This window comes from Maylandia zebra, linkage group LG6, assembly GCF_041146795.1.
Source record: "Maylandia zebra isolate NMK-2024a linkage group LG6, Mzebra_GT3a, whole genome shotgun sequence".
NCBI lineage: Eukaryota > Metazoa > Chordata > Actinopteri > Cichliformes > Cichlidae > Maylandia > Maylandia zebra.
In genome coordinates, this window is record NC_135172.1 from 17934466 (window position 1) to 17957874 (window position 23409).

General features: G+C 41.5%; 1 protein-coding gene across 6 annotated transcripts; it reads right to left on the reverse strand.

The window, feature by feature from the left end:
* Positions 1-212: 212 nt before the first annotated feature.
* pcm1 (pericentriolar material 1) lies at positions 213-23369 on the reverse strand. Of its 6 annotated transcripts, none has more exons than XM_012918685.5 (40): positions 23197-23369; positions 21896-22010; positions 21232-21480; positions 19808-20134; positions 18515-18685; positions 17909-18028; positions 17504-17690; positions 17052-17161; positions 16532-16805; positions 16295-16442; positions 15761-15976; positions 15410-15576; positions 14289-14506; positions 13475-13617; positions 13257-13386; positions 12550-12720; positions 12232-12410; positions 11839-12051; positions 11497-11755; positions 11220-11365; positions 10942-11138; positions 10001-10181; positions 9610-9914; positions 9239-9400; positions 8890-8946; positions 8509-8681; positions 6671-6802; positions 5983-6112; positions 5401-5568; positions 5175-5272; positions 4483-4617; positions 4177-4380; positions 4019-4078; positions 3778-3928; positions 2070-2230; positions 1917-1980; positions 1592-1800; positions 1391-1483; positions 1121-1244; positions 213-920 (listed from the first exon to the last, which is right to left on the reverse strand). In XM_012918685.5, the coding sequence occupies exons 2-40, from the start codon at positions 21989-21991 to the stop codon at positions 895-897; spliced, it is 6354 nt and encodes a 2117-aa protein (XP_012774139.3). In that variant the 5' UTR covers positions 21992-22010; positions 23197-23369; the 3' UTR covers positions 213-894. The 6 variants fall into 6 exon arrangements, with proteins under 6 accessions (XP_012774139.3, XP_076740906.1, XP_012774140.3 ...); XM_076884791.1 differs by having other exon boundaries at positions 23225-23365; XM_012918686.5 differs by lacking the exon at positions 23197-23369 and adding an exon at positions 22654-22808.
* Positions 23370-23409: the final 40 nt, after the last annotated feature.

Consider the following 23409-nt stretch of genomic DNA (forward strand, 5'->3'; position numbering starts at 1 on the left):
AAGTGGCATACCTTATATTTACCTACATTCACCGACCACTTTATAAAGCGATATATACATACATATTTTTAGATATAATTATATTTGTTCAGTAAACTATGTAGGTGACAGTTCATTCAAATTTAGTGGTATCAAGAAGAAGAGCAAACAATCAATGAGCAGTAATGGAGATTTATCGTTATGATATATGTAGTAACCACATGACAAAACCATGTTTGAAAGTTCCAGCATTTTATTAATTAAAACTCATTACTGTAGCCAACATTTTAAATACATGGAAAGACTAACCATTAACTGAAACAGTATATAAAGAGGAGTGTGAAGGGACAGAAGCTGAGTTGGAGCTTAAAGGTGTGTTCAAGCTAAAGAAACATTTAGCTGAAGTCAGCTGTCATCTCTTTGTAAATAGGAACCAACTTCAGAAAAGGTGAGATGTACAGTAACAGTAAGGCCAGAGCAAGACAAATAAAACATTAAAAAAACCAAAACAAACAAAAAAAACCAAAACATCACAAGTGATATCGAACTGATCCCAGAACCATGGGAGAAAAAAAAAAAAAATCTAAGGCGGATCTGAACAGGAGCATCAGCACTATAGCGATTCAAGCAGAGGATTAACTGTTGTGATCCAGAGCATAGAAGAAAATTCTCCGCTCCAGATTATCCATAAATCACATTAAATATTCAGGGATAAAATTAACCCAAAAGTGTTGTTGTATAGGAGTACAAGTCTTAGTATTATCTGTTGCACATGTGTTTGTTAGAGAGTCGCAAATGATTTGCAACTTTAAACTATCAGATTAAGAGTTAACAATCCTACAACCAGAACAGGTTTTAGGGTTTTAAAGTATAGTGTTGCTAAAAAACAAACAAACAAAACATCTGTATAATTCTTTAAGCATCCTGGGCAGCAGCGGTTTCTGAAAAATAAAAGAGCAAAAAAAAAAGGGTACAATTTGCTGTCACAAAAAAAAGCTTCACAGTTTGTTTATGTATCGACTTAAAAGCTGCTCGGGTCTGTGGATGTCTGCCGAGAGACGGCGGCTTTGCTTTTGGCGAAATGTGTGACATCTGCACAAACAAAACTGCGATCTTGACTGACAGAGACTGTAATCCATACCTGGTTCCTTCAGTGCCTGCGCGTTTCCCACCAGCCCAGTCAGCAATTCAGTGTTCCCGTTGAGGATCTCTACCGACAGGTTGTTATTCTGCTGCTCCTCCACGATCCTCTTCTGCAGCTCCTCCTGATGTTTACAGCACACAGACACATTGTACAATCAGACACCTTTTGCCACGGGGTGGGGGTCATGCCTCGGCTTTTAAAATGCTTGCAGTTTGCATTTTAACTGAGCGTTTTTGTTTTGTTTTTTTACTGTTAGTCTTTACGCACCTCACACATGACTGTGAGCTGTAGCGGTAAGTCGTCCACCTTAACAAAGTCGTCCTCATCAGACTTTTGGCTCGCGTTACCAGATCCCACCTCCTGAGCATAGACCCAGAAAAAAAAAAAAAAAGCAGCAAATTAAGGTTTGACATTATTTCTACAACAGGAAGGGGAAAAAAGTCACATATAGGTCATATTTGGACTTGCATCCACGCTGATCATGACGGGCGAGTCTGTGTCTGGGCTGCTTGTGGTCGTTGCCTCCTTGGTGACATCCTGACCTTGGTACATGGTGGACTCCCTCTCTGAGGCAACAGCAGAAGCCCCAGCTTTGCTCTCCTCCTCGGGGCTCTGGCACTCCACCCTCTCATGCTCCTCCACTCCAGAATCCACAGTCTCAACTGACCTCACGATTTCTGCAAGACAAAGTTTGTGAGTGTGCAAAGAGAGCCCCAAAATATTCCTGACAAGTTTACTATCGCGCACTGGCCGGGATCGAATTCCGCTGCTGAATACGTAGAAAAGGCCTCACCGTCGTCATTCTCCGAGCTCCTCTGTTCAGTTCTTATCTCTTCGGCTTCGCTGGCTGCTGTACCCTGGAGTACAACACAATTACACAGTCAGACTAAGAAGAAGCTGCTTAATAATGTAAGCTACAGCTGTTGCACACATCTCCATGGCTGACCGTGGCTGTGCTCTCCTGCTCCGCCTGTCCGTCTGCAGAAGCCTGTAAGGATGTTTGGACGTCTACAGGTCCTGCTTCAAACTCCTCGATTTCCTCCTCTTCGTTCTCATCCTCCCCACTGCCATAGTTAGTCAGCGCCTGCGTCTCTGCTTTGGAGAGACCTGAAAAGCAAAAAAAAAAAAGTGAAAATGAAACGGCAAAGTGGTCGGGGTGCAGGTTTAAGTGAGCAGCGATTCTCTGTTTTGATTCCCAGCTGGTTGGCCATTTTCCAGGTCGTTTTTACTGTTTGTTCTTGAATAAAGGCGTAAAATCCCAAAAGTATGTGCTTAAAAAACCTTTAAAAAGAAAAAAGATAATGACCTTTGGGTTTAAAACTGTAAGAACATTTGAAGATTCAAAAACATTTAAACGCAATAAATTATGATTACAGATAAAGAGTAATTGAAATATTTGCACCATTTCAAGGGCACCAATCACACTGCAGATACCTTTTATTATTCTGTACTCAGGGTCAGATATCTTTCAACTTGTATACCTTTTACTGAAGCAGCCTTTCAGATCTACTAAACAGCAGCTCATTTAACATGCAGCCTCTGTTTACCTGTTAGAGACGTGGCTGCGATTAAAGGTTTTTAGAATAATGGTGTTTATTGAGCAGCTTTGTAATTGCAGAAAACACGGCATCAGAATTAGACAGCTGCACTGAAACGACTCCACTTCAGCCAGCGAGCAGAGACACTCAATTTTCCAGAGATGTGCTCCCCCTCTGGTTTGTACCACACTGCATGATAATGAGTACACATACACCTAAAAGGTAAACTACTACTTGAAGATCAAAGAAGACCAAGAAGTGCTGACTCTCGTGGTCAGTTACCTGACCTCAAACTCCACCTGTGGGGTGGAAGAAAAGAAGGAGAAGAAAGCGGAACTTTCTTAACGGGCGATCGTGGCTCAAGAGTTGGGAGTTCGCCTTGTAATCGGAAGGTTGCCGGTTCGAGCCCCGGCTTGGACAGTCTCGGTTGTTGTGTCCTTGGGCAAGACACTTCACCCGTTGCCTACTGGTGGTGGTCAGAGGGCCCGGTGGCGCCAGTGTCCGGCAGCCTCGCCTCTGTCAGTGCGCCCCAGGGTGGCTGTGGCTACAATGTAGCTTGCCATCACCAGTGTGTGAATGTGTGCGTGAATGGGTGGTTGACTGGATATGTAAAGCGCTTTGGGGTCCTTAGGGACTAGTAAAGCGCTATATAAATACAGGCCATTTACCATTTAACACGACAAGAAGATTTTCGGAGCATCGTTGGGTCATGCGGGGATAACTCAGGCCGTCACAGTTCGAGGGCTGCAGTTATTAAGTCAAAACTGAGGCGTGATCAGACATCACGAGAAAAAGTTGCCAATTTTGTGTCATAAATACTACAAAACCGAGTAAAGAGCAAGAAAGTGAGGCTGAAAGAAACCTTTAATGTAAAGTTCCTATCAGAGTGGTTATCAACGATTTCAAATCACAGGATCATAATTTGAATGTTTTTTTTGTTTGCATTTTTAAATATTTAGACTCTTATCACCTCAGAAACAACCTGCCTGACAAGTAACATAATTTGCTGTTTGCAAATTAAAGCAAAGGGCTGAATTCTGTTCACTGAACATTTTTAGCCTGAGGACCTAAAGTTATTCACAAGAACCGCCTTTTCTTACTCCACTTTTCACTCACTGATTGACAGAGGCACTTCCCGTCCACCTTCTTCATCCTCATTATCCTCTTCAGCCTCCGAAGCCTCACTGCTCCTACTGTTCTTCATCTGCGTCTGCAGGTAAAGCTCCTGGGAAGCAGAGGCACCTCCCTGCTCAGCCTCATCTTGGTCCTGGAAGACAGTGAGAGACATTGTCGTTACAAAGATTAATTACTGACAGTTTCACCCAATAAAACAGTCATCGGTGTGAAGATTACCTACCTTGTCTTCATCTGTGTATGCTGGAGAAAGAGATTTATTGCCGCCACCGGCTGTATTATTCTAATACGGAGGAATAAATAAACACAGCATTAAAATTAGGATCATTCAAGCTAACATTGCATTACAAATGCTTGGAGAAAGAAAACAAAAGATGTAACCTTCTGACTGTGTTTGGCTTTACTATGCTGCTCAGCCCTGTTCTTATGTTTGTGTTTGGCTGCCAAAGCGGTGCCGCTGCTGTTGTCCAAATCCTGCATGAGCCTGAAGAAGGCCAGTTCATTGAAGAGGATCTCTGAAATCTCCACGAGCAGGTCCTCCCCGCAATCCTTCAGAGTACGGCCGACAAATTTACTGAGAGAGTCCTGGAAGAAAAACAAAGAGTGAACCGTCAGACAGGCAACTTTTCATGTGATCCAACTGCGCTTGTTGAGGCAAATTTAGAGCAAGGCTGGCATCGGTCCTACCTGCAGTATGCCTCCCAGCTGTCTGTGGAAAAAACGGACAAACTCTTTGCTCTCGTCGTTTTGCTGGGTGAGAGTGAGGACCATGCGCCGGACAGAAGTCAAGAGCTGGACGGAGCACACCTCGTCCATGTTCTCCTGTGAGAAGAAAGACGGACAGTGACGAGTCATTTTAGTCTTCAGTAACTGCTCAGAAGCGCGAACTTTACTGACAACCGAACGCACATTAGAGCAGTGTGTGGACAGCTATCATTCTCATTTCCAACTCCACATTTTATTCTTGGACTTCGCATGAGTCATTTGAAATTAATCCCTGTTTCTCTTATATTTGGTGCAAACCCTCAGTTCAGCCTCTGTGCTCAATGCTATACACCTGAAAGACACACCTTATTAAAGACTGGAAAAACAAGAAAATCTGAAACTGAGGGTTTAGAGCTTTCTTGCAACCATGTACATTTTTGAAAACTGGGAAGAGTTTAACATAATCATCTGACATTTCAAAAGTATATAGGACAGAAAATATTGAAAAGGTTAATAGGTGCCACTTAAAGGCTAATTTGTTCAATACACATTTAGTTGAAAGTTTAATAAGCAATTACTAATAAACCACAATGTGTTTTGCTTCTGTTAAGCACAGAAAATTCACGTCACTTGAATATTAGCAAACTCTATTCACTGTCTGTGGTTTATCCTACCTTAAGGAAGGGAATGACTTCTGTCATGATGGCTTTGATCTGACGATCCAACTGCTGGGTGTCGATCTGAGGGCAGTGCACTTCGCCTCCTGCAGCTCCTGATCACAGAGAAATATATATATTAATTCAAAACGCCATCTATTTATAATAAACAGCCATAAGAAAGACCACAATCAGCCAGCCACAGGCCTTCGTTGTACACATGCAGGGTCTTGTGATTAGGTACCTTCGAGGTGCTCAGCAGGGTTAGCAGAAGGACGTTCAGCATTTGAGACGTCAGAAGTGCCTGCACCTGCAGTGCTGGTGCTGCAGGGGTTAAACTCAGCTTTAAGCTTCATGCGCTCATATTCCCTAATCCTTGCCAGAGCTTTATCTAAATGAATCACCGTGTTGCCTGTCAGAGCCGCACAGAAAGGAGAGGGAAAGGAGGAAAAAAAGGGGGGGGACACACCAAACATTTTACAATCAGTGAAGCAAGAGAAAAAGAACTGAATAATAGATTGTTTTGTATCTGTAAACAGGTTTACACCATGGGATCAAACAATGTATGGCAGCCTTGCTCTCAAGTTATGATAGCAGGCCAACAAGTCAAAGTTTTACATTGCCAAAAAGTCCTGTTGTTTACTTATTGATCCTGACGTGTAAACTGATTGGTTTACCAAAACCAGCACTAACAAGCCCAGCGGGGGAAAAAAGCAAGAGGAGGTACCAGATTTGTAGTTCAAGGCAGAAGGAAAAACGTTTCAGATGAATACCTCCAAGTGGAACTTTAAAAAAAGAAATTTTCCCCAAATACATTTATATATACCCAGGTCATCATTAGCAAAAGGTTCCAGGTTGGAGGAGGTTGACATGGTGCTGTCGTTGTCCACAGATTCTGCATCATCCCTCTTCTTCATTGTGTCTTGCGTGATCCTCAGATTTTTCTCCACCACCTCCTGAAAAAATAATTCAGATTTGAGGCACATACGCTGTGGTCGCCATTTTTTTAGCATGGAAAATTAGACATTTCATCCATCACTCCTGAACGAAGCCATTATTTAGACAGACAAAAGCCTTGGCTCCCAATTAGTACAACTCTGGGGACCCTGGAGAAGAACAAAGACCACATGTCTGATCTGGCAACAGACGCACAGGCAGAACAGGGTCATTTTTTTTCCTTTCTCTTTTTCCTTTTTTGAAAAAATACTTCTGATGCGTGCCGTCAAGTTAAACTCAAAGACAATGAAGATCGGGGAGGGAAAATTAAAGTCAGAAAATAAAGAGGGACATGGAATGATGAAAGGAGACAAGACGAGGTGGGATGAAAGGAGATGAGGCCGAGAGAGAAATTAAAGAAAGGTATAATGAAATGTAAGAAAGAAAGCGAAGGGGAAGGATGACAATGAGGGATGAAAGGCTTCAGAAGGACCAAAGCGACATGGAAGCAAGAGAAAGGAGGAAGAAAAAAAAAAGTGTGAGAATGCCATGCTGGGAAGCAATAATGTTTCTCTTACTGCATCACTGGTAGTCAGGCTCTCGCTGGGTGTGAGCTCAGACTGAGAGCCGGCAGCCCAAACTGCAGGACCAAGACGGGGCATCTGGTCTTCGGTTGCACTCCTCTCGGCTAGATGCCTGCTTACTATGTCCTGTAAGAAACACACAGAGAGGGTATCATAACTGTTAGATCAAGTGTTTCAGTGTCTCTATCTGCCCATGTCATGTCACAGACATATAAACATTACAGTGCATCCAAAGACACAAGCTAGAGAGAGTCCATGAAAAAGGAAGCCCATCAGCAAAAACAAAAACTGAAGCACTAACAAACACACACACACACACACACACACACACACAACCCTAAGTTAACATCCCACCCGGCATGATTTCTTTATCTTGTCCACCATTGCTACTGTTTTGTGTGCATATGTCACTGTACCTGCCATGGCAAAGAGCTACAGCGCTGAACTAGACAGCAGTCAGGAAAAAGAGAGGAAGACAGCCCAAATTCCAGTAAAAATAAAAAATATTCACCCCTCACCTTTATTTGAGTTAATACTGTAATCTTGCTCAATTGACAGGATACATTTAACCAACTTCATGCAACTCTTGAACTTAACTTCCTTTTATGCATGTGGCTAGAGACTGGCCACAAAGTCAAACAATGTTAGTTCCTCTTCAAAGAAAATTTCACTAACCCTGGCTACCAGCAGCTAACACAGGCTTACTGCATCAAAACAGCAATGCTTACTTACAGAAAAGTTCAGGATCTCCTCAACAAATCGCCTCAGTATCACTTATCTGACAGAAGTGAGCTTCACTGGCTCATCAACTCATATCAGACTCCTTTCACAACAAGTTTTACAGCCTCCTCTAGAGTAAATAGACTTGGACACATGCTGACAGCTAAGGTCAACCACAGACTGACAGCCTAGACTCACTATACATGAATTATTACAGTGAAAAAAAAGTTTTATTTCCATTATTTCAGTTTCATAATCATCAGAAGCCAAAATCACATGATTAAAATTTAAAAAAATAAAGAAAAAATAAAAAAAACTAATTTTGAAAAATATGATCTGTAGCCATGTTTTTTCAAAATTAGTTTTTTTGTTTTTTGTTTTTTGTTTTTTAAATGATCTGTAGCCAGGCAGCACGCTGGCACGGTGGTTAGCACTGTTGCCGCACAGCAAGAAGGTCCTGAGTTCAATTCCAACATCAGGCCGGGGTCTTTCTGTGTGGAGTTTGCATGTTCTCCCCGTGTCTGCGTGGGTTCCCTCCGGGTACTCCGGCTTCCTCCCACCGTCCAAAGACATGCAGGTTGTGGGGATAGGTTAATTGGATAATCCAAATTGTCACTAGGTGTGAATGTGCGAGTGAATGTGAGTGCGAATGGTTGTCTGTCCCTGTGTGTTAGCCCTGCGACAGACTGGCGACCTGTCCAGGGTGTACCCTGCCTCTCGCCCTATGACAGCTGGGATAGGCTCCAGTGCCCCCCGCGACCCTGAAAAGGAGAAGCGGAAGCGGATGGATGGATGGATGATCTGTAGCCATCGTCAGCTGTAGCTCTAGTCTCAACAAAAAGCAGAGATACTTTCAAACCTCTTTCAAAGAGGTGTTCCCAGATATTTTCAGACGATTGTAAAAATCAAGTCAGTGATCAAAGTTATCTTTAATACTTGACAGACTGTATTTACAGATGTTCAGTGCCACATTCTCACACCGAATCCTCTTTCCAGCCAGATGGGAAAAAAAAATAAAATAAAAAAAATAAAAATCACCCAAAAATCTTATGTGAACCCAGGACATTGGATTTAAACAGCAGTTGAACATGTTGTGAAAATTTTGAGCCTACCTGTAGGGAATACAGTGCCCTCTGGCGCAAGTAGTCCGTGTTGAGCAGCTGCAGTTCGTGGAAGAGCTCAATGAGAAAGTGTGGCCGGGACTCATTCTGGGATATCAAAGTAGCTACTTCAGAGTAAATGGTCTCCCTCAGCGTTTCAAACAGTGAGAAGTCACTGCTTGCATCTGAAATTTAAAGATGTGACACCATTACAGACAGATATTTGCAAACTGCCACAAACAACAGAAAATACCATACAAAAAACTACTGACTATTTTCACAGCTAAAGATTTATCCTGCACACATGTTTAGTTAAGCCAAAAAGGAGAAGAAAACAAAAAAGCCCATGCATGGGATAGTTAAGTAATGCTAAGATCTGCATGGTGACTTTACCTGGTGCTTCAGTGCATGCAATTCTGTTAGAGAGGAAGGGTGTTCTCCAAGCATAGGCTGTGAGTAAGATAAATTAAAATTGACAAAAAAAAAAAAAAAAAAAAAAAAAAAAAGGAAATTAACCCAAAATTAAAATGAAATCTGTGGTCATGAAGAATGTGCCAAGTCAATTACATATATATTAAAATAAAAAGACAGGGTGTTATTATGAAAGAGAAAGAATAAACATTCTACAATAAAATAATGTGGATCATAAATAAAAGAAAACACACACACACACACACACACACAGAAATAACAGAGGAAAAGGAGGGTGCATTGATTTTACTACAAGCAGCTTCAGCCATACCAGAGGAGAGGTCGTTCCGTTTGCTCCCAAGCTTAGCCTTGCTGTCCAGCTTTTCTTGAGTAAGTTTGTCTAAAAGACTCTGATTGTGCTCCTTCTGGTGGCACGTGTCTGCCCTCTCCTGGACAGAGTCTGCAGTGCTGCCAACACTGTCGCTCTCATGACCTGAGGGAGCCACCAACAAATGAAAAGACACATACTGATAATGTTTCTCATATCAATAATTTGACACTTAGGTAAGGAAATGCAGAAAAATGCCCCTGAAGATAAACTCACAATACAATGGAACTGAATTCAACAGCTTTTAAAAGGAGCTTCCTGCATAAAATATTCAATTGGCCTCTCAGCAGGGTGCAGCATTCCACTTTTAATACCTTCACTGTTCTTGCCCTGCCCTTTGCTCCTCCTGCGGCGGCTTTTGGGAGTCTTGCTTCGGGAGGCCAGGTTGGCTTGTGCGGAGGCCTTGCGCCCGGTTTTAAAAGTCTTTGTTATGGTGGTGGGATCGACCGGCTCGGGCATGCTGCTTAAGCTTTCCTGCGACCCCTTGTCAAAGTCACGATGTCTTGATTGGTGGTTGGCAAAAATGGGAGAGGAGGAGGGAGACTCTCGGGCCTCAGCGTTAGACAGTTGATGGCGAGTGATATTGTTTGAGTAGGAGGTGTTAAGCCAACCTGCCGCCCTAAGGCAGGGAAAAAAAGAAGGTATTGATAATAATGTTCCATAAAGAAACACAAATGAGTTTTCAGGCAACATTGATTGACATACCCTCTCTCTGTAGAAGTGTTAAGAGGAGAACGCTGCAGCGGTGGAGGGAAACTCAAGTATTCTGTTTTGATTGAAGTGTTGGGATCTGACTGCTGCTTCTGATGTTCAGGAGTAGCCTGACCTACTGCACCTTGAGGAAAGTCACTCATGGAACCAGGGAACAGGGGATATAAATTAAAGCCTTCAGACAGAAAGAAAAAAAAAACAACTTAGATTAAGATGGCAATTAGGCAATTAAGTCAGACAGTGAGATTTTTTTACATTTCACACCTACTGAAGGTCCCCTTTGAATATATTAACCATTTCTAAATCAAATGCACCGATTGAAAATGTGTAATTCACACCAATAATAACATTTTTTCAATAGTGTTTATGCCAGAGCAGTCACTGGAGGTTATACTTTTAATTTTAGAGTGGAAAATAGGATTTCTGGCCAAGTGTAAAATTTGGCTTTTATAGTACATCATAATCAATAATTCTGGTTAAAAAGTGAAAATCCTTATGCAAACTTGGCCCCTTCACTGTCCACTTTAAAAACAAGTCTTGAAACCCATTTTTCCTCCTTGGCATATGACACAGTATGACCCTGATTTTATTGTTTTAAATGTAATTCTAATTATCATTTTATACTATTTTATTTTTTTGCTATTTGTGCTAATTTTATTATTTTAAATGTCATTTTAATTATCATCTTATTTTTATTTATTTATTTTTTACTTGTTAAGTGTATCATTTCTGGCATGTCAAGTGTACAGCACTTTGTGTTCAGCTGGGAGTTGTTCTGAAAGTGCTATATAAATAAATTGCTTCCTTGCTTGCTTGCAAACTTCCTCTCTTTTCAGACTCAAAAATATTTGCCCTCTCTGTCGTTTCTATTACACAAAAATTCAAAAATTATTTAGAGAATTAAACTCAAAAGCTGATAAATTTTCATATCATACTGGGAGGAAACGGGGATGTCATGTTGTTGGCTGAAGGATGCAGGGTAGAGGAGAAGGGGAGGAAGAAACCAGGAGAGGCTGGAGGGCCGGAGCTGGATTCCTGGGATGATCCCTGCTTCTGGGTTTGCCAACCTGCTGATGAAGAGGAAGGCATAGGCTGCTGCTGATGAAGAAGGTCATTGAGGACCTGCTTTAGTCTGAAAGAAAAGTGACATCATGTAGTTTCTGTACTTCATAGACATAAAGTGAAAAATACATATTGAAGTTGCTGTTATCACCTCTGGATATTGTTCTGTTGCCAGGCCAGCTGGGTGTAGCACTGGTGTAACTGGTGCATGATGAGCTGAACCTGTGGTGATGACAGGTTGTTGGGCAACATGCTGTACTGACCTGTCAGCAGAGTTTGTAGCATGTATGATAGTGTCTGTGGAAACAGGTGAGACACAAAAAGAATGCTTTTCACTTGTTGACAGCGGTTTTAATCCAAACACTGGACACAAACTTCAACCAAAGAGCATTTCAGCATCTGTGCATGTATGTGCCGAGTGCACTAACCTGCTGGTCCTGCAGGAGTGTCTGACACATGCTGGTGCTGTAGTCCAACTGTCTCTGTAGCTGGCTGACCTGTTCCTGCCAGTGATACGAGCCCTCTGTGAAGGAGAGCTCCGAGGCCCAGCGCAGGTTTTCTTGTCGCCGTGTGCCCCCTTGCTGGCTTCCAGACTGGTTCAAACTTCTTGACTGCTGCTTGGCCTTAGTCTTGTTATGAAGAAGCCCACCACTGTCACTGGAAAAGGCTGCCGGAGGCTTCAGATTGCTGCAGACACAAAAAAAAAAAAGCATGTAAATTATTGATCACTACACAGTGACATAAATCCTTCCTTTGCCACTTTGTCTGACCTTCCTTGATTCTTCCTGTTACTGTAGGAGCACAGGTTCCTGCTTGGTGAGTAGAGATGAATGTCATCATCAGAGGTGCTATCTGTACATTCTTCCTGCTCTTCTTCTTCCTCTGCGCCCATCTCAGAGCGATATTCCTCCTCCTCATCATCATCGTCGTCATCATCGTCATCATCCAGGTGGCATGGAGAGGAACCCCAGGTGGCCATTGTTCTAATAACAAATCATGAACAATGGTTCAAAACGTTTGTGAAACAATGACAAATGACAACCTAGCAGAGGAAATGCTCTGCATCCGAAAAAGAGAGCATGCGTTACACACTTTCGCTGCTATTCATCTTCAAAAAAATTATCTCCTCATGAGACAGACCCCTAGAACAGAATCTCTCCTACCTTTCATCCCTGCTGACAGGCTGTGAGGGTGTAGCGATGCCCTCTTGATCTTCAATCTGGCAGGCAGAGTCTCCAAGACCACTCCGCCTCTGGTGTTCAGCCATCAATGACTCTAAGTGCTTTCTTCGCTGTCTCAGTTCTTCGCGCAAAATTTGATGGCGACGCATTTCTGACCAAAGCTGCCATTTCAAAGCAAGAACAGAAACAATCAGTGGATGTGGATTATTCTCAAAGTGTAAAGTGTGTTTGATATATCACAAGAGTTGGTTTAAATAGTTAGCTAGCAGGTGTTTTGTCGTCTATGGTGGAGTCTGTCACCTCATTGTCAGTGACTGAAGAAGTAGCTGCTTCTGGGGCTGTGGCTTTGAGTACGGCTGAGTTTGTTTTGGCTCCAGACGATGGAGGAGCCGGGGCGGTTGCAGGAGTGGAAACTGCAAGTGGAACCTTCCTCAGCAAACCCTGCTGACTCACCGTGCTGGACACAGATGACTGGAAGGAAAACCAGCAGAAATACTGTTTACATCTGAAAACAGCTCGTAACACCTGACTTCTAAGCACAATGGCAACATGACATGGCTAACTGTGTTGGAATAAAATCTGTGGTTACAGTTACACTGGATTAAAATTCAATTTGTCATATAACAAAGCAAAAAAAAAAAAAGACTTCTGAAGTATGAGTATAAACAAGAGATCAATGTTTTAATGTTACAAACTTTATCTACTAACCTTATGTTATGTACATTTTTCTTAGTGAGTTATTTTTAGAAATTTCAAGTTTGTTTGTGCCATTGGTTGGCTTTGCCATAACTGAGCTGCCTCCAGTCACTTGTGTGTAAACAACAACACAGGTGGACATGAACTGAATCCACAAAATTCAATTTCAAGTACTAAGAATCAGAAATAAAAAGCATTACTTACTACATTCTTAAAGCATTAACATGTCAGTTTTTATACACTGAGACTGTTCCCTTTGCCACCAGTCCTACATATAGCTGCATGTATGTGTATTAATATGAGTCAAGTACCTGAAGGTCAGGGCAAGCCCACTGCAAGTCCTGGATCTTGCCTTGGATTTCAATGAGCTTCTGACGCTCTTCATGAAGCATCTTCAGCTCCTGCTTCTGCTGACGTAGCTTCTCCTCATACAGCTTTTCTCTGTCAGAAGAATAGGGTGGGACTGATGTGATGCAACTTCAAAGTCAAATAAAGGGTTTTCAAAAAGAATATTTTTACAGTTCTGTACCTGGCTTTGCTGGAGAGGGTAATTTCTCTGGGACTCTGTTTTGATCCTGCTCCTAATGTCCCCGGCACAGAAGCCCTGGTGTTATTTGGCTGCTGGCGTAAAGCTTCATCCTCATTAGCTGTTGTTCCATCTGTGTCATCACTCTGGATACACACAGATTGGGTCAGTGCTTCTTCACTAAAATAGTCAGTCGTTTATGATCTAAGGGAACAGTTCAACTGACTGCTTTAAGCGTCTTTAAGAGTCTTTTCCTATTTTTCTTGCAGTTGCAGGTGTGTTTGTTTTTTCATTTTTGTTTTCTCATATTCCAACAAACTAATGTCTTATGTTTATTTAAAACATAAGTAAAAGTAATGGTTGTTGAATTTGTCTCCAAAAATCCAAAACATTTCTACATGTCTACTCATGTCTAAGTACTCTTACTGAATTCCACCTAAAAGCTTTGGCACAGTATCAGTGGTTCAGCTACAGCTGGTAGGGTTAGCATTTAAAGCTTGGAACACTCTGTAATCTGTTAAGTCGCTTCGTATTTCAATAGTGAACCTAAACATAAGTCCCATAAGTACCAATAAAGTGCATGTAAGCAACAGATTCCTCAGTAGTGGGATAAAATGATTAATTTTACACACATTTACAGAATCAGAGCCTCATGATGGTTTACAGTGGTTGTTGCTGGGTTTATTTAATGACAGTTTAATCTGGAGTGTCTTTGCTTTACAGGTAGTTTGGATTTTAAAAAAATCTTTTTACTTTGTTAAGCTACACCCAACTCATGACCACAGAACTTTGAGCATTGTTCTCTCATCTTTCTCACTTGAACCATGGCCACCAGCTCCTGCAGCTGCCACAGTTTTTGCTTCGCAGTCTGTCGATGGACCTTCTGACCAAAACCAGCTTCATTCCCAAGGCTGCTCCTCCGACTAGACTCCGATGCCTCGCTGTCTGGAGCCACAGCCTGCGCCCCTCGCTCATTATCAAGACCATCTTCATCCTTCAACAAATTATAGGGGATGTCTCTGTTGTACTGGCAGTCTAAATCAAAGCAAAGTTACAGGAGTATCACTTACAGATCACAGAAAAACAAGACAAAACATTGGTCTGACTTTGACTTTAAGTGGCTGTTCAAGTCAAAGAAATAAAAAATGAAGGTTAACATTATTTTATACAATGGTCAAAACACAGCAGAAGACAACACATATAATGAGTTTCTCATACATAGGATTTTATTTGGACATGCCACCAGGTATTTTAACCCTCTCGAGGCAGGCGTTGCTGATTTGCAACAGTTAAAAACTAACAACCTGATTACCCCACATACATATTTTATGAGTTGTTTTTTTTTTTACTCAGAAGTACCACTGCAGGACTTGGTTGTGCATTAGCAACAAAAAGTTTAATTTTAGCCTGAGAGGGTTAAAGACTCTCACGAATGCTTGGTGCCTAATTTTTACAAATTTTTCTGCAGCCTGACGCCGGTTATCTGGCACCGCTTTAGTCTACAGGAAGGATTTGACAAGATTTGACATGGGTTGTCAAACAAGCGGCAGACTTTCACACCAGCATTACAAACTTACTCTCAGACTGTACTACAGTCTGAGAGAATGGTTGGTGAGCAATTTTTACAATTTTTTCTACAGCAGTTTAGCAGCAGTCAACCTTGTTGCTTTTATTTTGAAAGTTTAAACCCCAAATGGTAGATAGCCCCACAAGTCCTTCCCATGTCATATTTTCCCTACTGGCTAGCTCAATCTGTTATGTAATTCAGGTGCCGTACTCCAACTACACCGTCTTGGACTGAAACTAAAATTAAAAAATTAAGTGCAGTATAAGCTTATATAAGCCTATTATGACTAACTCTGTTATTCAACTCACATATTCTTATTTATAAAATAACACTAACACCATCAAGTGTGTGTCAGTCTGTGCAGTGTGTACCTATAGCTGAGGGGATGTTGAGGCTTCGAAGGTTTGCTGCTGACCGGTTGTTGATCTCACATTCAGTGTTGAGCCTGCCGTCCCGGTTGTTTGTGGCGCCACTCCTGGGGCTGCGCCCGTTGGTCAGGCTGTTCAGGTCTGCCCAGTTCCCACCGCGCTGTGGGTTCCTAAACAGATAAGGTGCAGTGACCGTTGCGGTGTAGAATTACTTACACACAATCACCTAATTACTAATGCTATCATATTGCAACTTGGAACCAGTGACAATAATAACCATTTTAACAAAAGATACTGAACTTGTTAACAAAGATTAAGAAATTCAAAAAACATTTTATTCATTAAGTTACCCACCTGATGTTAGTTACAGGCTGGCGGTTCTCCTGCTCCGAGTCAAACATGGCCTCAAACATCGAGCCATCCTCCGTCTCATCTTCCTCGTCCTCCTCCTCATCATCGTCATCTTTCACGTTTTCATTTACTGCGTCTACCATCATATCAGAAGTCTGCTCGTAGTACTGGACCAACTCTCGCAGTTCATTCAAGCGCTTGTGGACCTCCTTCAGCTTCCTGCAGGAAGTGAATGAAATGTGAGTATATGCTAGGTTTAATCATTAAAAATTAAGTGACAGGCCAGGAAAATATTTTCACATTTCTCTTCCTTTTCAAAGGCTAAAGTATAGAAAAAAGAAAATAAAGACTGCCATAAACGAGGAGGTCTAGTGTCTTGTTCAAGAGCACTTTAGAAAAGGATGAAACTTGTCAACAGGAGGCCGTGTGGAAGGTTTTGTGACGTCAATGTTATACTATATCCCCACTCCCTGTACAGCAACCTGCTGTTGATATTTGACCTGCCTATTCAAGCTGTGTCTTTGTTTGCGTACGCACCTGAGCTTATCTGCTGAGTTGGAGCTGTCCTGCTGTTGTGTAATTGAAGGATGAAAGGAAGTTGAGGCTGAGGCCCCAGAGGTCAGAGTGGATGGAAACTCTGAAGATCCCCCCATACTCAGACTGTACTGTGCTGACAAGCCGCGACCTAAGTGAATCCACACGCAATTCATCAACAACTTTAGAAGAATAAAAGCCATGTAATGGTTGAAAAGAATGCCTTAAAAATACTCATACGTGAGTTATTATTGAGTGTCTGGTCTCTGAGTGAATGCAGCTCCTGCAGGATCTTGTCCATGGTCTGCTTTTTGTCTTGAAGTTCCTGGAGTTTGGTGAGTTTGGCGCTGGCAGCTGTTGCTCCAGTGTCTAGACCAGTGTGTGGGCCAGAGGCAGAGTGGAGGAGCGGCCTGTGTTGAGGGGGGCCAACAGGCTGCGGAGTCCTAGACCAGCACACCTCTCTGGAGAGGGAAAGACTCTCTGCCTGACGCCGGTTATCTGGCACCGCTTTAGTCTACAGGGAGGATTTTTCAAGATTTGACATGGGTTGTCAAATGAGTGGCAGACTAACGCCATTCACACCAGCATTACAGATTTACTCCCAGACCGTACTAAACAAATAGTCTGACATGACTGGCTCTGATGGAACTGATATGAATCTAATGTAAATCTAAAGTCTGTAGACTGATGGCTCAAACAGAGGGGATAAAATTATATGATTTATGGACATGAGAGAGTAAATTTACAGTTTCTACCATACCTGAGAGTCATGAAGCTGGTTGTGGAACCGCTGGATCAAATCGTTTAACTCATCATTGAGTTCTGAGGTGATGCTCAGACCAGAAACGCTGCCTGTGGTTTCTGTGACAACTAATAACAACAAAGAAATTAAGAGGGAAAAAAAAAAAAGAAAAAAAAAGAAAGATTTATTTGTGTCAGTCACTGAATATAAATTTCAACTCTTAACACCTTTACCAGAGAATACTGATTAATGTTTGTAAATACATTAGCTCTGCTGAATAAATATTTCCTGAGAATATTCCATCTAAGATGTCAGGAATGCATAACCGACCGTTTGTGAGACAAATCGTTTTAAATTTTTCCTCTAAGACCAATTTACACAACGATGTGATGTGAATGATCATTCTAACCCTACACACTAATAGTCTGTACACAGTGATTATGCCTGTCACTTTTTACTGTATATCTCACCAGTGTCTTCAATCACAGCGAGTGCCTGCTCTGCACTGTACTGCATGGCCATTAGAGCTTCCTGTCGGCCCTGCAGGGCCCTGAGCTGCTCCTGCTGCTCCAGCATCTTCTTCAGCAACTCGTGCTGCTTACGCAGATTCTCCAATTCTTCTTTCTGGTCAGCACGCATGGCTTCTGGCCTTCCTCCCTAACAATGCAAACCCACAGACAGTCAGCATTATTTTACCAAAAGCCATGTTAACAATACTGTACTGCTACTGAACAAGAAGGTTAGAAGAAATAAATAAGACAAGATAAAAGCCAGAGGAGGGACAAAATGTTTAGTTTCCATTTTCTCATCACAGAACTCAAAGACAAAACAGAGTGTGTACGTACTGCACATATGTATATAACAGCTGTACATACTGTTGCATTTGAAGCATCTGAAGATCGAACTTCTGTGTTAAGAGAAGTGCTCTCTGCCACTGAACCTGAGCCAACTGCAGAGTCCAGCGTCCCCACATCATCTTCCTCATTCTCCTGTGCCTATAAAAGCAGCAGAGAGAACAATCAGTGATTGTAAAAAAGGATAAAATCAAGAACTGGCATGCCTATATACTCCCTCTCGACTGCAATAGATGGTGATGATAATTAATTGGTAGACTACAAGGCTTAAGACTAAAATGTATCTTTCTAGAAATTTTAATTTCTCAGAGAAAATATTAAATAAAACTACACAAAAAATTAATAATAATAAAAAAAAAATCACAGAACAATAAAAAAATGGTAGTTACAGTTTTTATAGCATATTATAGCTTAAAATATGATTAAACTATTTATTAAATAGCATGTGGAATAGCCCAAAGACAACAAACTACTGTAGTTATGAAGAAGCCAAATTTGTAAAAGAAAATAAATAAATAAATAAATAAATAAATAAATAAAAATAATAATTTCCAAATGATGTTAAAAGCATGAAGCAGATTCTAAAAGATATTCGGGTGGAGCTGGAGAAACAAATATCAAATTTACCAGCATTTTCTGCAGGAACCGTAAATAGGACTTCTCCTGCTCCTTGAGGTGGTCGATGAGATGAGAAAGACGCTCCACGTTGGCCGGCACGTCATTTTTTTCCACCAGGTCATCCCGCATGGAGCTGGCCTTACTGATATACTCGCGGATCTGTACCAATTTGCTCACCACCTGAGACCAAAGAAAAAGAGGAGGGTGGTGTAAGGGTGTGGGTTTCAGATTGAAAATAAAGAGTAGACTGAGAAAGACTGTAGGATAGGTGAGCAAGCATCTGTAAGGAAGGCTCAGACTGGGCTAAACAAGGGCAAGAAAGGGGGTTGGGCGGAAACACTGGGCACAGAGGGTGGCATATTTATAAAGTGCCCTAAATACAGCCTCGTTTCAGCTGCACTGGCTCTCCCTCACTTTCATCCTAGTTCTCGTTTCTCAGAGTTGAGTGCAGTAACACACGGACGACGACACATATATGTATGGATAGGTTATTTCACTTGCATAAAATATAAATATCAAGAAAAGATCAAAAATTTTCATTGCATCTCAGTCAAATTAACTATAAACATAAATGTGTGTGTTTTTGGTAAGTGCCATTTACCTGCAACACTTCAACAGTCCACACTCTGTCTTTGCTGGAGGTCTTGTACCTGCCCCATAAACTAACTATAATTGCTATTCACCACGTGTAGCTGGTTTTAGGCCTTGTTCCTTGCTTGCAAACATTTCTTTGCAGCATCTGAATGTTAATATTATATACCACAGATAACAATATAACCCCTTTTTTGCAATTTTACATTAAAAGTTTAAGAATGTTACTCAAAGTAGGCATTCATAGCAACTAAGCATCCACTCAGCCACTGCAAACTGATATTAACTTATTTTTAGATGTTCCAAAGTTTTTTTTGCTGAAGTTTTTCCAACTTATGAATTATTCAAATGATATTGGTTGCATCCACTTCAAACATAGTGTTGCATTTAAAAATAACAAGCAAGTTAGCAGTTTCAATACTTCACATGTCATTTTTGTCCTGTTTTGATCAATACAAGGTTTCAATGATGTGCAAACATGTTTAACACACTGTTAAAGATTCAAGTTCCCAAATAGATCTCCTCTAACTGCTTTAAAAAGTCTTATTTTCCTCATAGCACCATAGGCTGGTCAGAGTTTTCAATCATTAAAATTCCTATCTACTTAATGGATTGATATGTCTGCAAACTGCTCTCCACTCAATCATCAAAACTCCAAGACATCAAGCGGACATCAAACAACAGATCAAATTAGTAACAACAAAACATTACCTGGCTGCTGTCTATTCTCGGCTCTCCTCTGCCATGTTCCCTGTGCGACGAGGGCAATCTGTCTGTGCTGCCATGACCGAGCCTCGGAGGTTCCTTCGTAGGAACGACAGGAGTTAATGTGTCTCTGAGTCCTTGGCTCTGCTTCTTAGTTTCCTTGGTGATCACTGGAGTAGCCGGGGCAGAGGAGGAGGGGGGGAGCAGCTCCTTGCTTTTGTTAGTGTTTACATGCAGAGGTAGGAAGTTATAGGGCTTCTTGTTCTCGACAGCTAACTGGCGCTGGTTGTTGGCAGCTGTGACGCGCCCCTGGGAGTCACTGCCGATGCTCCTCTGAGTAAGAAAAGTCATCACAAATCAGACAAATCACCACTCAAAGTTTTGGGTATTTTTTATTTTTTTATTTCACAAACTGCAAGTGAAGTAAATGTTCAGAATTTTGTTTCTTTAAAGCAAACATCTGACAAAGGATAAATGAATATTGTAAAGGTATGTAATTTTATTTATATATTTATCTAACTGCCTTTTTTTTTTTTTTTTTTTTTTTTAAAAACACTCTCCTCAACTTCTAGCTTTCTCCACTAATGAAGAGCCAAACAAATAGTTATATATTAACAATCTTCTCTTTTGCTTTCTCCATTTACAATCCCCAAATTCATCTCCCACGCTTGTGTGCCGCTCTGTCATTCTGCCACCCACACTGGTGCAACAGAACAAGGTCAGTCAAACAACTCTGTATCAAACTATGAAAAATATTCTGCTATCACTTCCCCCAGCGACTGCTGAAGTGCCACAGCAGATTTAATCACTAACTTTTTAGTTTGACGGTATGATAAGTGTAGCCTGACAGATACTGGGACTTCTGAGATCATTACCATATAAATTAGTTAATAAACCTGATGTTTTAATGAATCTGACTACTGAATATTTTTGTTCCCAACCGGCAACAAAAGCAACCAAATTTTTTAAGTGAAACAAAGAAATGCGAAGGCTGGGACACCCGAAGCTGAAAAATAAACTGTCCCTGACTCTGGTAGCCAAGCTATAACATTTTTTTGTGTCATTTCCCAGTTGAAATTTATACCAATGATATGTCTGCAACCTGCTCTCATGAGCCAGTATGACTTGTAAGCCTTACTCGATTCCTGTGGCATGCATGTGCATTCCTGTAATTGTTTTTCCTAAAAGACAGCAGCCATATTCATCCAGTCACAGGAAACACTGTCAGATTATAAATTCTGTATTGTGTTACTGCACAACAGCTCTTTGAACAGAAATCAAAAGCAACAAATGAAGCCAGTCAACATTTTTATACAACACCACCACCTGAGACGGGACATAGGTGTCATATCACTAACAGTAAGTCATGCAAGCCACTTTTTAGTAATCTATCACAGTAATACCCATTAACAAAAAGCAAAGCATTTTACCTCATCCAGGTCTGTAAAATTGATCCTCTGCCGGAGTTTGTCTAGTTCAGCCTGGTCCGGTACAGACATTTGGGTCGTGTACTTCATATGGGGGAAGGAATGAGGAGTGCGTGCTCTCCTGCGACCTGCCCCAGGAGTGGACTCTGGCGAAATATCATTAGTGAGGCGGCTTTCCACCACCGCAGCTGACAGCTTTTTCTTGTTTTTCTCTGATGATCGGTTGGCTTTCTTCTGCTGTACACCCCAATCCTTAGGAAAGCACACACAAAAAACAACATTTGAGGTTAATTATTATTCAAGGTAAAATCAATGAAATGTATTTATTTTAAAGGAGAGTGCAGTTTAACATAGTTCCAAAATGGACATGAAACTGATCAGAATCAGAATGAGAGAAGCTTTATTAATCCCGTAGGGAAATTGATTGGCAATTAATTACATAATACTATCAAAACAAAACTAAAATACACAGTGTAAATAGCATACAAAAGAAAGTAGGATAGACGGCTATAAATGGGAGTTACCATAGCGTTTATATCACTTGGTAGAAAAAAAAGATAATGAGCTGTACTTCAAAAAGAGAAAAGTCCTTTATTGTCATTGTACATGTACAATGAAATTATGGGGCTTCTACCATTCTGACATTCAGCATTGGGCCAGCCCTTACCATGTTGTTCAGCCTATCTTCAAGACTGCAATTGCTTACAGTCCAGTTGTGCAGCTCTTCTGCACTGTCATCAAAAGGTGTACCTCCAGTTGCCATGCTACCCTCCTACAGCTTGCTGAAATTCACAAAAATTGTCATACTGGTCAGCACAGAAAAAGCACTCAAAATAAGTAAGCAAAAAAAGTAACACACAACTATATCAAAATGACACCCCGTGTGGTTAAGCAAACGCTTCTTAAAAGCTTGCTGGAATCCACAACAGAAAGACACCACACTGAACCACGGACTGAATTAAATCAATTTCTTCAATGACAGACAGGGCATTACGCATCTCATTAAAACGAACTTGACCTTGTTCATAATTTAACTTTATGACTAAGGTCACTTGGCTAATCGTATTTAGCTATTAATAACAACGTACGGTTGATTAAACAGGCTCTGAATAAAACTTCATCAACGCTTCACATGATGGACAGTCACAGTTAACGGTAAAGCTAAATATGCATCAGTTCTTACCAACAGAGTTTAATTAGCGGCTTTATTTTAAAGCTCGAAAGCATCAGTACCTCTGCGCTGATCACATAAACGTGCCGTCTGTTTCGGTACCCTGTCTCTGAGCGCTAGCTACCGTTTGGTTATTGTATGTGGCCCGCTCGGATTCCCGGGGAAAGCTAAGCTATGACATACTCCCCCCAGCGCGCGGCGGCTTCTAGCGCGAGCTTCATTCCTGTACTCCGCAGGAGAATTTATAATATTACCAACAAGAAGTCCAGCGACGAGTATTGCAGCAGCTGGTGTTGGCTATAAACACAAACCCTAGTATCAGCGTACACATCATATTTGCTAAACTTCACTAGCACAACACTTGTGACCTAGTTCCGTCCCGCAATCGCCATGGCAACCCCGACTAACCCGTACCAGCTAACCCGGTGTTTAACGTTTACGCTGGTCTACAAAAGAATGAGAAAACTAGTGTTGCTAGCGAGTGGCTAAAGTTGTCAAGCTTGCCGATGGAGCTGGCTAGTACTAACCAGCTCCCAGGCTCGCCGTAGCAGCTGCTCGCAGTGCAGCTAACTTTAAATGTATAGGTAAAAGTTCGGTCTCACAAATATCTCGCGTAACGACAGCTGAAATACACTTAAAAGCTGCAAATTCGGTCATTTATGTGGATAACTTAAGGTCTGAATAACTTCTGTGCCACCGCACATTAGCATCAACGTAGCTGTACCAAAACGTATCATGTTAAGTGATGGCTTTTGGTCATTTTGTTAGGACTGCACTTGCTAAGGTAGCTAGCTTACGTTCCAAGATAAGAAACGGTGGTGTCACCGTTCAGAGCCAGAAACGGACAGAGATGTTGTTGCCCGTCGTTGTTCTTCATATACGCCAGAAAGAGCTTCACAGATTCTCTCTTCGTCCGGTGAAATCCATTTAATTATTAGCAACGTTTCCGAGACGCACCAACTAATGGACGCATCCCTAGCGTGACATAACATATACACTCCCGCACGGCA